Source organism: Vidua chalybeata, chromosome 4 (genome assembly GCF_026979565.1).
Source record: "Vidua chalybeata isolate OUT-0048 chromosome 4, bVidCha1 merged haplotype, whole genome shotgun sequence".
Taxonomy (NCBI): domain Eukaryota; kingdom Metazoa; phylum Chordata; class Aves; order Passeriformes; family Viduidae; genus Vidua; species Vidua chalybeata.
The window spans coordinates 14,740,007-14,754,143 of record NC_071533.1 but is presented as its reverse complement, the minus strand read 5'-3'; the positions used below and the strand labels follow the sequence as shown (position 1 = coordinate 14,754,143).

Genomic DNA, 14,137 nt, shown 5'->3' with positions numbered 1-14,137 from the left:
ATGCATTTCAAAACTAGGGCTTTTATTTAATAATGTTTTTTATTTCAGTAGGCAGGGAAGAGTCCACTGCAGTTGTGTTGTTATCAGATATTCAGTTTTTCTTTTCTTTCCCTGATCCTAGGTAAAGCAAATGGTGTCAAAAGAAAAGATTGGGACTGCAGATCTGTGGGGATAGAAGTGGAAAGGAAAGCGCAACACCTGAGCCTCCAAGTGCCGCTGCGCTCCCACAGCTCCTCTTCCTCTTCAGAGGAAACAAGCAGCTCCAGTGCTGCCCTGCCCTTGCTTGCAGGGGAGAAGGACAGCCCCTCATCCACTGCTGAGGATCACCTGGGACAGAAGGAGTTCCTGCCCGGTGCAAAAAGGGAAGATGCTCATGGAAGGTCAGTAGTCTTGTCCAGGTAGGCATATAATTCAACTCTTGAATGCTTTAAGATGTAAGAAAAGCCTTTGATTTAGCTATTTTTCAAGTGTTAATGATGCTGCTGAGATGTGTTTCCTAGTTGGAATGCTGATTTAGACCTCTAATAAGGGATGGTTACCTGAGCAAGGTAGAAAATCCAGCATGTAAAGATACCTGCACTTGCTGTTGAATGTTTGGTTTTACATCCTCTGTATGTAGACAAGTGGCAGAGTTCAGTATATAACCAGCATTATGAAAATAATAGCTATGCTAATAGAGAGTCACAGAATCACTGGTGCATTTGACAGGTGCTACAGTGTAGGAAGAGAAGCATTAGTAATGAAATAAGCAAGTGAAGTGTTTATTTCTGTTCCCAGTGTCACGGTGGAGGGTGCAGAGGGCCGGCCTGCATCCCCTGGCCCCCAGGAGAGGCCCGTGGGCCAGTCGCCCATGAGGTCCCCCCTGAAGAGACAAGCGTCCGTGTGCTCCACGCGGCTGGGCAGCACCAAGAGCCTGACGGCAGCATTCTACGGGGACAAGCAGCCCGTCCCCGTGGGAGTGCAGTTCAGCAGCGATGTGTCCCGCAGCGACGAGAACGTCCTGGACTCCCCAAAGCAGAGGAGGAGCTTTGGCTCTTTCCCCTACACGCCATCAGCAGATTCAAACTCATTCCACCAGTACCGTTCCATGGATTCCAGTATGTCCATGGCAGATAGTGAAGCTTATTTTTCAGCTGCAGAAGAGTTTGAGCCAATAAGCAGTGATGAAGGTCCAGGAACCTATCCAGGGAGGAAGAAGAGGAAAAAGCAAGCTCAGAAAGCTGAATACAGTAGGGGGTCTATTTATCACAGTGTGGAAGGACCTTTAACAAGCACAATCCATAGAGAAATCAGTCAAGATATGAAAACATTGCCAATCAAGACTCATCCTTCCCAGGCTTCATTTGTTTCAGCTCTGGGAGGAGATGATGAGCACGTTGACAACGTGTACATCCTGGACTCTGAGAAGACTGTGGAACGTGAGCAAATCACTTCCCAGCAGCCTGTAATGGCATGTTACCAAAATTACCTGACACAGTTCCAGGTGACCAACTGGTCAGTAAAGCATCCAACTAACAAAAGAACTTCCAAATCCTCATTGCATCGCCCTTTAGACCTTGACACACCAACGAGTGAGGAAAGTTCCTCATCTTTTGAGCAACTCTTTGTCCCAACTTTTAAGGTATGGAAGATGGAGGAGTAGAGAAAGGAGTAAGAATTCAAAATAACTTAAAATGGCTTAGTACCAGTTGTGTGAATAAGCTACAAGAAACTTGAAATTTCCTTGCTTTTAGTTAAACCTTGAGTTTCTGACTTCAGATCATGGGTCTGAGTGGCTGTAAAGTTGTGGGCAGAAGAAGATGGAGTTAGAACATCGTGATTGTGTGTTCTGAATTATCGTTGTTGCACTTAAAAATGCTGTCTGAATGATATGCAGCTGGAGGACATTTGTGAGTTTTGTTTAAAATACATTATACAGAACTGCAATAGCAGTACATTTAATACTGTTAAAGTATAATTCAGGCTCTCAGTGCTTTGTTTCAAAATTAAATTGCAACTTAGATTTAGGAAATTATTTTTTTTTAAGTGACCTGAGCATACATGCTTAAGGAAGGAGCTGAACTGAAATATATGGAAAAAAAATTGAAATAACTTGATATAAAACAGCTGTTTGAGCTCTGGAATTGAATTTGTTATCATTTTGCAGAAAAGGTTTGTGTTGATGCAAACCTTATGTAGATTAGTACTTGAAGGGGTTTTTTAAAAGCAATAAATCAATGTTTATGTAAAAGCAGTGTAATCTGATTTTTCAAGGAATTTAAAAAGCAAACCTAGGAGTTCCTGTATCCTGTATTGGAGAATCTGATTCTAAGAGTTCTTTTAAGAAAAACAGCTTTAAGGGGAATTTTAAAAGATCCCTTGGTTGGGGTTTTTATCATTTATGGAAGGAATGTAATAAACTTCTTTGCATTTTTATCTTAGATTGTTAAACAGGGTCTCACAGCTAATTCATTACTGGACAGAGGCATGCAGCTTACAGGATCAACATCTAAGTAAGTTGAACGCATAATGTATGCTACATTATTAGCATATTTTTCAAGAGTAGGATTTTCCTGATACTCTTCTGAAATATTTTGGCTCCCACTAGCCCTTTCAAAATTTGATTTACAGCAGTAGTTTTCAGTACCAGATCTACTTCAGAACAGGTCATTCTATTATGAAATATTTGGGTTTGGTCAAACAGAAAGTACACAGTGCAAGCATTAAATTATTTCACCTGTACGTTTTCAAGGTTATGAATGGTGATTTCATTTAGATGAATTTGGAGGTGCTAATGACAAGCGTCCATTTCATTGCCAGAAGCTTAACTTGAATTTAGGGAGGGCCTTACCCCGGGATTGTGTTTTTGTACTTTTGAAGATGTACAGTAGAAGAAACCTGCCATTATGTGGATTTTATTAAGAGTTAAAATGATACTAGAACACTTTTGTATTTGTTTTTACAAAGCCTGATTATTGATGTGTGTTTGACTTGTTTAGCACACCTTACACTCCCTTGGATAAAAAGTCTGCAGAGAATACAGATGATGAAACAATAACAGAGGAATGGACGTTGGATCACCCGGTCTTCCAGACACGGACAACAGCAATCGTGGAAGTAAAAGGAACTGTAGATGTAGTAATGACTCCTCTTGTAGCAGAGGCACTGGATAGGTAATTTCATTTTGATAGTACTAAAAATTGTCTAAAATCACAGCTGTTCTGTTCAGCAAAGGCTTGGCTAAAACGATTGAATAGCATGGCTGATGGAACAGCGGGGCCTGGTGCCCACCGGATGTAATTCTGCATTTCCTATGAGGTGGCTGGAAGAATGGGAAGTGCCTTTTGTGTCTGTCAGTGCTTGCTTTTCCTCTGTAGTGTTAATTACATGTGGCTGGTGGTGTGCCATGTGAAATTGGGAGTCTCAATGGTCTCTTGTGGCTGTTTTCCCCTTGCAGGTACATCGAGGCCATGGTGCACTGTGCCAGCTCCCGGCACCCGGCAGCAATTGTGGATGACCTGCACTGCAAAGTCCTGAGGGATGCTGTGCAGAACAGCAAGACCAGCTTCTCAGAAAATGTGAGGAAGGAACAAGGAAATCCACATTGATTTGAGAGAATGCTCTTTTCTTTATCTTACATAGAAAGTGTTTTAACTGAATTTAGTGTTTTGAGATATAATAGTTAAATGCTATATAAATTTGGAATACATACTTATATGGATTTTCATAATCAGCTCTTACATATTGTCTTTCACTGTCCAAAAGTCTTTTACAGGATTGAAGTTTTTCTGTTTTGGATGGTCTAGAGTAATTTCCATCAGATCAAATCACACATTCTGTTCTTTGAAATTACTATAGCTGGTATTCTTAAGTATTACATTCATCTCACTGGGATGTTACTTACTATTTTATAGTAGTTAGAGAGAGCTTTGAAAGTGCCTGTGGGGTTTTTTTTTGTTTTTTTTTTTTTGGTTTTTTTTGGTTTTTTTTTGGTTTTTTTTTTTTTTTTTTTTTTTTTTTTGTTGTTTGTTTGTTTTTTTGCAGTTCACCTGAGACCTTAAAAAATTAATTTAACTTAAATAGAGTTGTATGGTAGTTCTACAGAATGAGGTGTTCTTTCTGTCCAATGTAATGACAATATTTATATTTTATGGTTTCTTAGACTTCACAGTGCGGTGGACACTAATAACATGCTTCATAGTAAGTTATTTTATATAACTTACATGTGTAGAATTCAAACTTCCAGCTGAAGTCTGGCTGTTAAAGTTTACTGCAGAATGGCACTGCTGCCCATATGGTTTTAGACCTATTGTACCTTTAAGTGCTGCAGCCCTTGTTCTGGAAATCATGGTAAATTGCCTAAAATAAAGTCAGAATCTCTTTCTGGTTCAGTGCTAATAAAATATCCTATTACTCCTGAGCTCAGCAACTCTTGAATTTGTGCTGATAAATTATTTTTTTCCCCTCTTCAAGTTGTCTTCGAAGCAAGACATCAGAGGAACAAAAATAGACACCACCACAACAGGAACAACAAACCAGGGACCAGCACAGACCAGTCTCTCACTTAAGCAAGATAATGTGACAGTTAAAGGTCTTCAGGCCAATGTTACAGTTCCAAAGGTAACAACTTTTTTTTAAGCTTATCAGTGGAAAAGTACCTCACAAAATGACCCTTATTTTGGATCCCTGTTTGTATCAATCACCATAGGGGTAACTGGCTGCCGTGTCTTTAAATTATGTTCTGGGTGTCATGGTTTTATTTTTCTTTTTACTGAAAGTATAAGACAAGGTTCTATCAGAAATCAATGATTAATGTAACATGCTATTCTAAATGTCTTTACTCTTTGATGGAATTCTATGTACAGGTGAACCTGTGTTTGCTACAAGCATCTGTGGATGAATCCCCAGGAGTTTCTTCCAGCAAAACCGTGACTCACGTTTCCCTAGTAGCTTTGTGTTTTGATAGAATTGCTACTCAAGTTCGTATGAACAGGTAATAACACTACATGTCACTATTTGTCATAAACTTCAGACATGTTTCATTTGATTATTTTTGTTTATCTTGAAGTTTGGTTAATTGCTTTTTCCTCCCTGATATTGTAAAGGGGTATAGTTGAGGAGACTTCGAGCAATGCAGACACTGGGAGGAATTCTGTCACGTTTGATCGTTACATCCAAACCAGCAAAATGCAGCCCCAGTCTTCTGGCTCACTGAGATCCAATTCCGGAGCAGAAAAAGGAAAAGAAATTGCTGCTAAATTGAACATTCATCGTGTTCATGGACAGCTTAGAGGTCTTGATACAACAGGTATTGAACAATATTAAAATGTGGAAATGTCCATTTTAATAGAAGGAAGTAGTTACAGTTGGTCTTGATCTTGTAGTTTGGTTGTAGGTTTTTTATCAACATGGATAAAAAGCTACTTGCACCCAGAGCTTTTGCAGATACTTGAAAAAGAAGTTGGGGATGAATTATTATTCCACTAAGTGATAGATTTAAACTTAGGCAAACTAAAAGCTGTCAAGACAAACTTGTAAGCAGTTTGTGTGGCAGATGTGTTGCCCTGTAAATATTGACCTGCACTGCTGGAATTTGAGGCCTGAGCTCCCTTCCTCCCAGCTAATCTCTTTTCAGCTACCATTTTTATCACCTTTTGCAGGGAATGTATTACACTTATTTGCTTTCTTACTGCATTCTAACAGTTTCAGTAATGTGCCTGCTCTGCCAGAAATTTCAGCATGACAACGTGTAGGTTTTTAACTATAACAACTCTAAAGCTGAAAATTATATCAACTCAATTGATTCCTTGTTGTTTGTGTTAAAGAAATGCCTTCAAGAAGCTATGATTTAAATTTTGCTATAACTCCTGATCCTGGAAACATTAACCAGGAAAAGATGACCAAAAGTAGAGGCACTTTTTGTTAAACTGCTTCAATTTTGATGGAATCTACACCAGTTTTCACTCCATTCCATAAGGAACAGGAGTCATCAGACATGAGGAAGTACAGGATGATTAAAAAATACACAATAAATAAATAAACAACAGAAAATTCCACTGCTGTGCAAAGATGAGTGAGCAAATGAAGTTGGAGGAAAACTAAAACAGAGAACACTGAAATGGTTACCTCCCTTTTTACTTGGTTATGGATAGAATCTTAGCAGTAGTGCCCTGTGTGAGGTATGCTACAGACATTCAAGAGGGCCAGTTTTGGAGTACTATCCAGGAAAGTCATCATCTTTTGAAAGGTGATGAGAATAGCCTTTCTAAGGATCTTAGCATCTCATGTTTACTTTAAAAGTGAGTGCAGTTACAAATTGGAGGCAGAGAGTAAGGATTAGAAGGGGTGTAATTGACTCAACATAGTTCTTTTCCTGAGGTATTTGACCTTTAGGTATAAAATGATTTAAAATGTTGCTCAGTCCTTGGTTTTTTTTCAAATTTAAAAATTACCCTGCCCATATTAACAGACCAGGAGCAAGGCTTTTTTGCCCTCTTTTTGTGCATCTTTTTCTTGCTCATGTTTCAAGTTTAAACTTTTTCTTTTTTTTTTTACCCCTCCCATTTGAGAAATTCTAAAGGGATAACTCCCCCAAAACACTCTGAACTTCAAAGAGCTTTCTGGAAGATGTAAATTTCTTTCCATTTTGGAGCAAAGTAGTAAACATTTATCTATTTATTTTCACAGATATTGGAACTTGTGCAATAACAGCGATTCCTTTTGGGAAATCAAAAGTTCTTTTTACTTTGGAAGAGTTGGATGAGTTCACTTTTGTGGATGAAACAGATCAACAAGTTGTTCCAGATGTAGCTCGAATTGGTCCTAGTCAAGAGAAGTGGGGTTGGATAATGTTTGAGTGTGGAATTGAAAATTTAACTATAAAAGGTAAAGCTTTTCAAGGCTGTGTATTATTTTGTTTTATGAGATTACTGACAATTCTGTTTTTTAGGTCTTCTGGCTTAGCAATTAGTTGATTAGAAATTGTTGAATCTGGGTGATGCTGAACAGTACATGTCTGTAGTAAATAAATTTCATAGGTTATACAATGAAGACATTTTTAGTTGTAAGTGCCACTAATAATAGTATATGAAATAATTTCATGGTTTCCTCAGTTTCTGAACTTAAGGTTGAAATTGATGCTTTCATTAATCACTCAAATCCTCACCTTATCCACAGGAAGTGCATTATAGAGCCAGAGTTTTGCTCTGGGATGGGAAAGCTAGTTACAGAAAGTTTAAAAAAAACCCACAGTATACGTGTGTTTTCTATCATCTGAGTTACTTTTTTTTAAGAGAATAATATTTTAAAAGTCTTTATGTGAGCACTCCTCAGCTACTTGTGGTAAACCATCAGAAGCTCGAAATTGTAGTGATAAGTTGTTGAATAAAATGGTAATGCATTTTGTTTAATCAAAATAATGTGTTTTTCTCTGCTTAAGTGCAGATCTTTTCTATGGTCCAGAACTTACAGCTGTTTATGTGCTGCCAACTTTTACAGTCTGGGTATTTCTACAGGGGGAAGACAGTCTGGGGCAGTGCTGTATAACACATTTGGAGTCATGGGTAAATCAAGAGACACAGAGAGAGGTGGATTGCTTGCATCAAACAACTCTTCAGATTCCCCCACTGGTAGTGGCTACAACACTGATGTGTCTGAAGATAACCTCCCTTGTGACAGAATAAGTCCCTCTTCAGATATTAATGGAAATTCAGTTTCAGATGAGCAGGTATGTCCAAGCTGGGTAGAAATGATTGATCACTCATCCTGTTTGCTTAGACACTAAACTTCCAGCTTTCTGCAGGGTCCCTTGGGATGATTAGTGAACAGCATTAGTTTATTTTGCTTTGCCTAAATGCCTGTGAAAAAAGAATAATTTATGAGCATGTATGGTATGTTAGTGCCTTTCAATGTAATAATTTTGGAAGACAATTTCCCTTCTAACTTCATGATTCATTGTTTTGAAGGATGAAGGTGTTGAATCAGATGATCTGAAAAAAGATATCCCCTTGATGCCTCCTCCCCCTGACTCCTGCAGCATGAAGTTGACAATCAAAGAAATTTGGTTTAGTTTTGCAGCTCCCACCAATGTGCGCTCCCCAGCCCATATATATTCAAGGTATAATTTTACCTCATATAAAAGAAAGAAAATGGCATTCTGCTTGGTTAAATTGCATTTGTATTTGGTAGGTTCTGAATGGAATTTGAAACTTCTTTGGAAATTATAATTTTGAGTTTGTATATATCACAGTAAGACTTGCTTCAATTTTTTTTTCTGTTTTCATTTCTATGGAAGTGCTGCTAGAAAATTCTTAGTTAGATGTGATTAAAATAAGAAAAAAGGATGAGTAAAAAAAGCCAAATGAAATAAAAAGCCCTCACTAACAGCTTCTGGTGAGATGGAAATGTATGAGGGAGAAAGGCAGGGGAAGGTGTGTGTTTTGAGTAGGTGAGATGCACAGCTCAGTGCTTTTGGTATTCAACATGATAACATGCGTGATCTGACTGCCATTGCACTATAAATTTCAAGATGTGTCTTTCTAAGATAGTTTTTCACACTGTGTATATTGAATAAGCCAAATAGTTAGAAAATACTCTGCTGGTACTCTTGCCTCAGCCCTTTAGCAAAAGTCCTTCATGACATGTAACACTTCATGTGGGATTCAGTCAGTGATGACAGTTTCAAACTCTGGAGTACAAATGGGAAAAGAAAGGAATAACAGTAGCAAAAGTGGGAAGAATGAGAGTGTGAGTGAGTACTTTTTGCCAGTTCCTGTTTTCTGGGCAGCAAGTCTGTGTTACTTTGCATCAATTTCCCACCTATTTGATTGTCATTCATAACAGCATGAGAAAATGCTGCTCATTGCTGCTGCTGCCTGTGAACACAGCTTTTTCTTTATTTGTCTCCCCAGGCAGCTGAACCTCCTGAGCACTGCAACGCCTGCAGTTGGTGCTTGGCTTGTTCCCATTGATCAAGTGAAGTCATCATTAAATAAGCTGGAAACTGAAGGAACCCTGCGAATCTGTGCTGTTATGGGGTGCATTATGACAGAAGCTCTAGAGGTAAATGACCTTTATAAAATCAATGAGTATATCAGAATAGGACATCATGATAGGTAATATATAGTTTTTGGAATTCTGGATGTTTTCACTGGCAAACTTGGAGCATCTCTAGTGAGCCTTTGGAATTGGTCACAAGAGTTCACAAAAAGCTGTGCTTTTTGTACACAGTCTGAATTTCAGAGCCAAGTCTCATGCTTCTTACAGGAATGCATCTCCAGGTAAAATAAGAGTAGGAAGTATGGCTGTAGTGCCTGGTATATTTTATGAAGTATTTTTGTTTGCTGTTGGTTTGATTGGCACCATCTAGTGGGAAGATTTGGACGTGATACCCGTGCTGAGATCCTGTCTTGCATAGTGAGATGGATGACCTAAGTGTGATGCTGGTTTTCTGCTCTGCTCAAAAATTATCCTTTGCAGCAGTCTCTTATTCCTACCGCCTTTCCTGTTTCTTCTTCTTACCCTCTTTCAAGCATTAAACCAAATTTTAGAAAGTGCCTGTTTTGACTTTAACGAGGAATAAACTGCTTCTTTGAAAATTGTAGCTGGCTTTGCATATATGTCTATAAGTCCAGATGTATGTCTATAAGGCCTGCAATTTGAATCCAGGTTTTTCTGTTATTGCTTCATAGATATAAATATGCATCCAGAATTATTTTTCACACACAGTATTTAAAATCAGATGGGTACCCATGAGTCAAATCCTTGTTGCAGAAGTTCAAAATGAGATTAGAAGTTTGTCTCAGAGATGAAATCTTGTCATTGATGCTCTATTTGCAAGTATATTCATATGTTGAAAATGTTTTTATTTTAATCTAGAATAAAAGTGTGCACTTCCCTCTGAGAAGCAAGTACAACAGGCTTACCAAAGTGGCTCGTTTCTTGCAAGAAAATCCCTCTTGTTTACTCTGTAATATATTGCACCATTACCTTCATCAAGCAAATTACTCCATTATTGAGGATGCCACTATGGTGAGTTACCCAAGAAAAAAGTTTTTACAACTAAAAAGCTTTAGTTTCAAATATGCCAATTCTAATGTCTTAAATTTGGCAACAGTTCGAGGAAGGTTAACAAACAAGAAAATATAACACAAACTCACATGCATCTTTAAAGCGATGAGTAGATACTGTTTCCATTATTTCATTTTCCTTGACATCTGCTATTTTTGTTACAACCTATATATATGCATAATGTTTACTGAACTATTGGTAAATACATGAGATCATAAACCAAAAAGGGATGCCTTTAAAACTGTAAATGTCTTTTATCAGATTTCATTTCCTCTCTATCATATTTCAATGACCTTTTTATAAGATTTCATTTCTCATGGTTTTAAAATTGAATAAGTCTCAATTATTGAGGCAAGTGCATGAACTGGTTAGTTTATTCCAAATTCTCTCCTTGGAACTAGTCTTCATGTCTTCTAGAAACACAAGGGTAGTGCAGACAGTTTAAGGAAGGAACTAGAATTGTACAAACTTTAGGGTTTAAGAATCAAGTATTTTTCTTGATGGCTTTAGAATGTAAATGCCTAGACTGTAGCGGGAAATAGTTATTTGAACAAACATCAGGGATAAGGGAGGAGTGTTTATTCCTGATTTTGTGTCATTTTCATAATCCAATTCCACAGCTATCAGATTTAAACACTTTGGTTTTCAGCATATTCTGCTGAGAGCCAGTGATCAGGAATAGCACAGTTTGTGGCACAAATGGCACAGTTTGATGTGTGGTCAAAATACCAAGCTTTTGTTTTCTTCAGGACAATTCAGTGATGTAATCAGAACAATCCCTGTATTTGGCCTCAAATTTATATTCCTAAAATTCTGCTTATGAACAATGGTGAAACCAATCTTTTTAATTTCAGTTCTGTTTGTGCAGAGTTGCTATGAATCTTAGCCCATAGTTCAGACTCTGATAATTACTCAAGTGCTTTTAGCTTCATATTTAGCAAACCTGCTTCCCATTATTTACTTTTGGCCCCCTTGGGCTAGATCCTCAGGTCATGTAGATAAATGCATTTACTGTGTTCAATGATTACTGTGTTATCTCTTAGCTCCTTGGCTTCTTGCTTGATGTGTTGTGGTGCCAGCATGTTTGTCATAAGCCTCTTAAATATAGACATTTAAGAGACCTTTGACTTTTTTTCCCCACCAGTTTACTTCAAAATGCTGTGATATGAATTTTTAATTTTTTTTTTTATTTAAAGAGTGATGGCCTTCCTGCCTTAGTGACCTTAAAGAAAGGTCTGGTTGCCTTAGCAAGGCAGTGGATGAAGTTCATTGTGGTCACCCCAGCCTTTAAAGGAGTCAGCTTGCACAGACCAACCCAGCCAATAAAACTGCAGCCAAATGCCTGCCACGAGCATGAGGATGGCCTTGGATTGGACAATGGAGGGGGCCTTCAGAGTGACACGAGTGCTGATGGAGCAGAGTTTGAATTTGATGCAGGTATTTTCGTGTTACCATCCCCTTAACAATTCATAGGGACAAACAGCTCCTATCAGACATTTGTATCTTTTTTACTTTTAATGCTTGACACATTATAGATTATAGTCTTCTTTTTAGAATCAGCAAGCTTCTTTTTTTAATCACTTTCATTCTGAAGCTGCTGCTAGCAATGATAATTATAGTATTACAATAATTAGTGCTTGTTCAGGGAAAAACAAAACAGGAGACCTCTTTCTTCACATCTTTTGTCTTGTTTTTTTCCTGCACAAAATAAATCAGTTCAGTTATTTGCTACCTTTCAATTAAAAGCCAGGCAGCAGTTAGCAGATTTAAGAGAGCCAAGATGTTTGTGAGAGAAACTTGTATGTAATAATCATACAGTATAATGGAAATTTTTGTCCCCTTCTTTCCAATATCTGTTTTGATTAAGCAGAAACACTTGGATTATTAAACAAAACCTAGCACACCCCTGTCTGAGGTGTTCTTATTTGTCTGTAAACAGATAGCAGCACTGTGTAGGTGTGTGCCAACACTTGGAAGTTCATGATTGCTTGTAGATAAATGTGCCTGAAAATAGATAATCTTGGTTCTCCAAATATATCTAAATGAGGGCAACTGTTTGCTTGGGTGCAGCTACTGTGAGTGAGCACACGATGCTCCTGGAAGGAACAGCCAATCGCCCTCCGCCTGCCAGTGCCTCCTCCGGGCCTGTCACTGGTGCTGAGATCATGAGGAAGTTGTCCAAGACTCACACTCACAGTGATTCTGTGCTGAAAATCAAGGTGAGTGTACAGGGCTGGGCACCAGGGCAAAGGGGGTTGTAGCTGGCCTGTTCAGGAGCAGTCCTGTAGCTGCAGATGAATAAATGCATGCAAAAAGTAACTATAGTACATGGAGGGTGTGCTCCTGACCTTAGAAAAGCAATGCTCCAGCAGTTGATCTATATTCTTCATCTGTTCTTTGTTGTTTTTCTTGCCAATTAACTTCATGTGCATCATTTAAGGATGTGCCCTAACCTTTACAGCCTTTGATCTTTTATTTATGGCAGCAGAAACAAGGATTTAACTATCCTGATACAAAATGAAGACTGGCAAAACTCTCCAGTAACTTGTACTAAAATGATTGTGTTCCAGGTTTATATTGACACCAAATGTTGCTTTATTTTTGCACTGTCCCCAGTACTTTATTAATTTCTTTGTTTTCTGCTCACAGGGCATCCATCCATATCATTCCTTGAGTTATACCAGTGGAGATACAGCTACGGATTCACCAGTGCATGTTGGCCGCTCCGCAATGGGAGTCAGGGAAAGCCCAAGGAAAGAAAGTCTGCTCAGCTATCTCACTGGGAGCTTTCCTAGCCTGCACAATCTTTTGGAAGGGACTCCTCAAAGAAGTTCAACTGCAGTTAAAAGTAGTTCTTTAACAAGAACAGGTATGATGTAGCATAAAAAAATATGATGTAGCACAAACAGGTATGATGTAGCCTAATTTCCTAGTCTTTTTGAATGAATAAGGAAATTACCATTTTGCATTTGTTTTTTCTTGACCTTATGAGTAGCTCAAAAAGAGAGCTGAAACTAATATTTCACTAACATAGTTGGCATATGATAAATTACAGGTTTTTAGTAATGGCCTTTTCAACAAATATTTTAGAAGCTTGAAACATTTAAGTGTTTATGCTCTGTATTATTTTTCAGAGTGTATTATCAGTTTTTCTTTATATGTCAATTGCATACTGTATTTTATACTGTATTTTCTCTAAAACCTCTCTCCTTTGCTGTCAGGGACTGAAATATTATTCAGAAAAAAAGGTATTTTGGTTTCTTAATGACTCCTTTCCTCTAATTAATGGTATAGATGAGCAAATGGAAAGCCATATGTAGTGCAACATCCATCAGTGCCACATGTAACTTCTGTGGTAGCACCCATAGTGGTGTTTGACACATAATTTAGTGAAATTAACCTTGAGAATTAGGCTTATTTTTATAGCTTATAGGTGTTGGCAGTGAAATTGTTCCGTGTTCCTTGTTTTTGCTGACTTGGATGCAAGAAATGCTGAAATCTCTGCTTTACCTGCACAGGAAATACTGTGGCCACAGACATGTTGTCTGAGCACCCTTTGCTCTCTGAGCCCTCCTCTGTGAGTTTCTATAACTGGATGTCCAATGCTGTGGGCAACAGGGGAAGTGTCGTGCAGGAAAGCCCGGCCATCAAGTCTGGGCACAACAGCCTTCCAACAGGTATTGCTAATTTGTAGCTGAGTTCCTGGTGGTTCTGGATTGGCTATGCCTGTGTTTGCCACTTTCTGACTGAAAGTAATTGAGAGAGTGATTTATGGTCAACAGGACTTAATTGGTTCAAAGTATTACTTGTGGGACTTCCCAGCAACCTGGAAAATTAAAAGATGAGATTTAAGCAAAACTGTTGTTTTCTTTTGCCTCACCCTGCCTCCAAAAATTTAGCTTTTTCTTGCATTTCGAGCTGTCAATGTAGCTGCCAAAGCCATGTGTAGCTGCCAAAAGTTAAGCCGTGAAATCATCTTCTGTTGCGAAGTTCCTTGGTTTTGTTGGCTATTTTTTATCTTATTTGCATATGCTTATTTTGTGATTTGTGCATTGGAATCCTTGTTCTTTCTCAGTTCAATTTTGAGACT

The 14,137-nt window shown here is 38.2% G+C and overlaps 1 protein-coding gene across 2 annotated transcripts in view; it reads left to right on the top strand.

Moving 5' to 3' along the window:
* The window catches only part of BLTP1 (bridge-like lipid transfer protein family member 1), an 87,473-nt gene that overhangs the window by 38,669 nt on the left and 34,667 nt on the right, over positions 1-14,137 (top strand). For both annotated transcript variants that reach the window (XM_053941921.1, XM_053941920.1), the window contains exons 27-43: positions 122-380; positions 778-1,621; positions 2,422-2,492; positions 2,979-3,152; positions 3,437-3,557; positions 4,453-4,599; positions 4,845-4,972; positions 5,085-5,287; positions 6,667-6,864; positions 7,494-7,705; positions 7,944-8,095; positions 8,889-9,039; positions 9,856-10,008; positions 11,244-11,484; positions 12,118-12,266; positions 12,697-12,916; positions 13,566-13,724. In XM_053941921.1, coding sequence (XP_053797896.1) covers positions 122-380; positions 778-1,621; positions 2,422-2,492; positions 2,979-3,152; positions 3,437-3,557; positions 4,453-4,599; positions 4,845-4,972; positions 5,085-5,287; positions 6,667-6,864; positions 7,494-7,705; positions 7,944-8,095; positions 8,889-9,039; positions 9,856-10,008; positions 11,244-11,484; positions 12,118-12,266; positions 12,697-12,916; positions 13,566-13,724 — 3,582 coding nt within the window. The remainder of the gene's footprint in view (positions 1-121; positions 381-777; positions 1,622-2,421; positions 2,493-2,978; positions 3,153-3,436; positions 3,558-4,452; positions 4,600-4,844; positions 4,973-5,084; positions 5,288-6,666; positions 6,865-7,493; positions 7,706-7,943; positions 8,096-8,888; positions 9,040-9,855; positions 10,009-11,243; positions 11,485-12,117; positions 12,267-12,696; positions 12,917-13,565; positions 13,725-14,137) is intronic.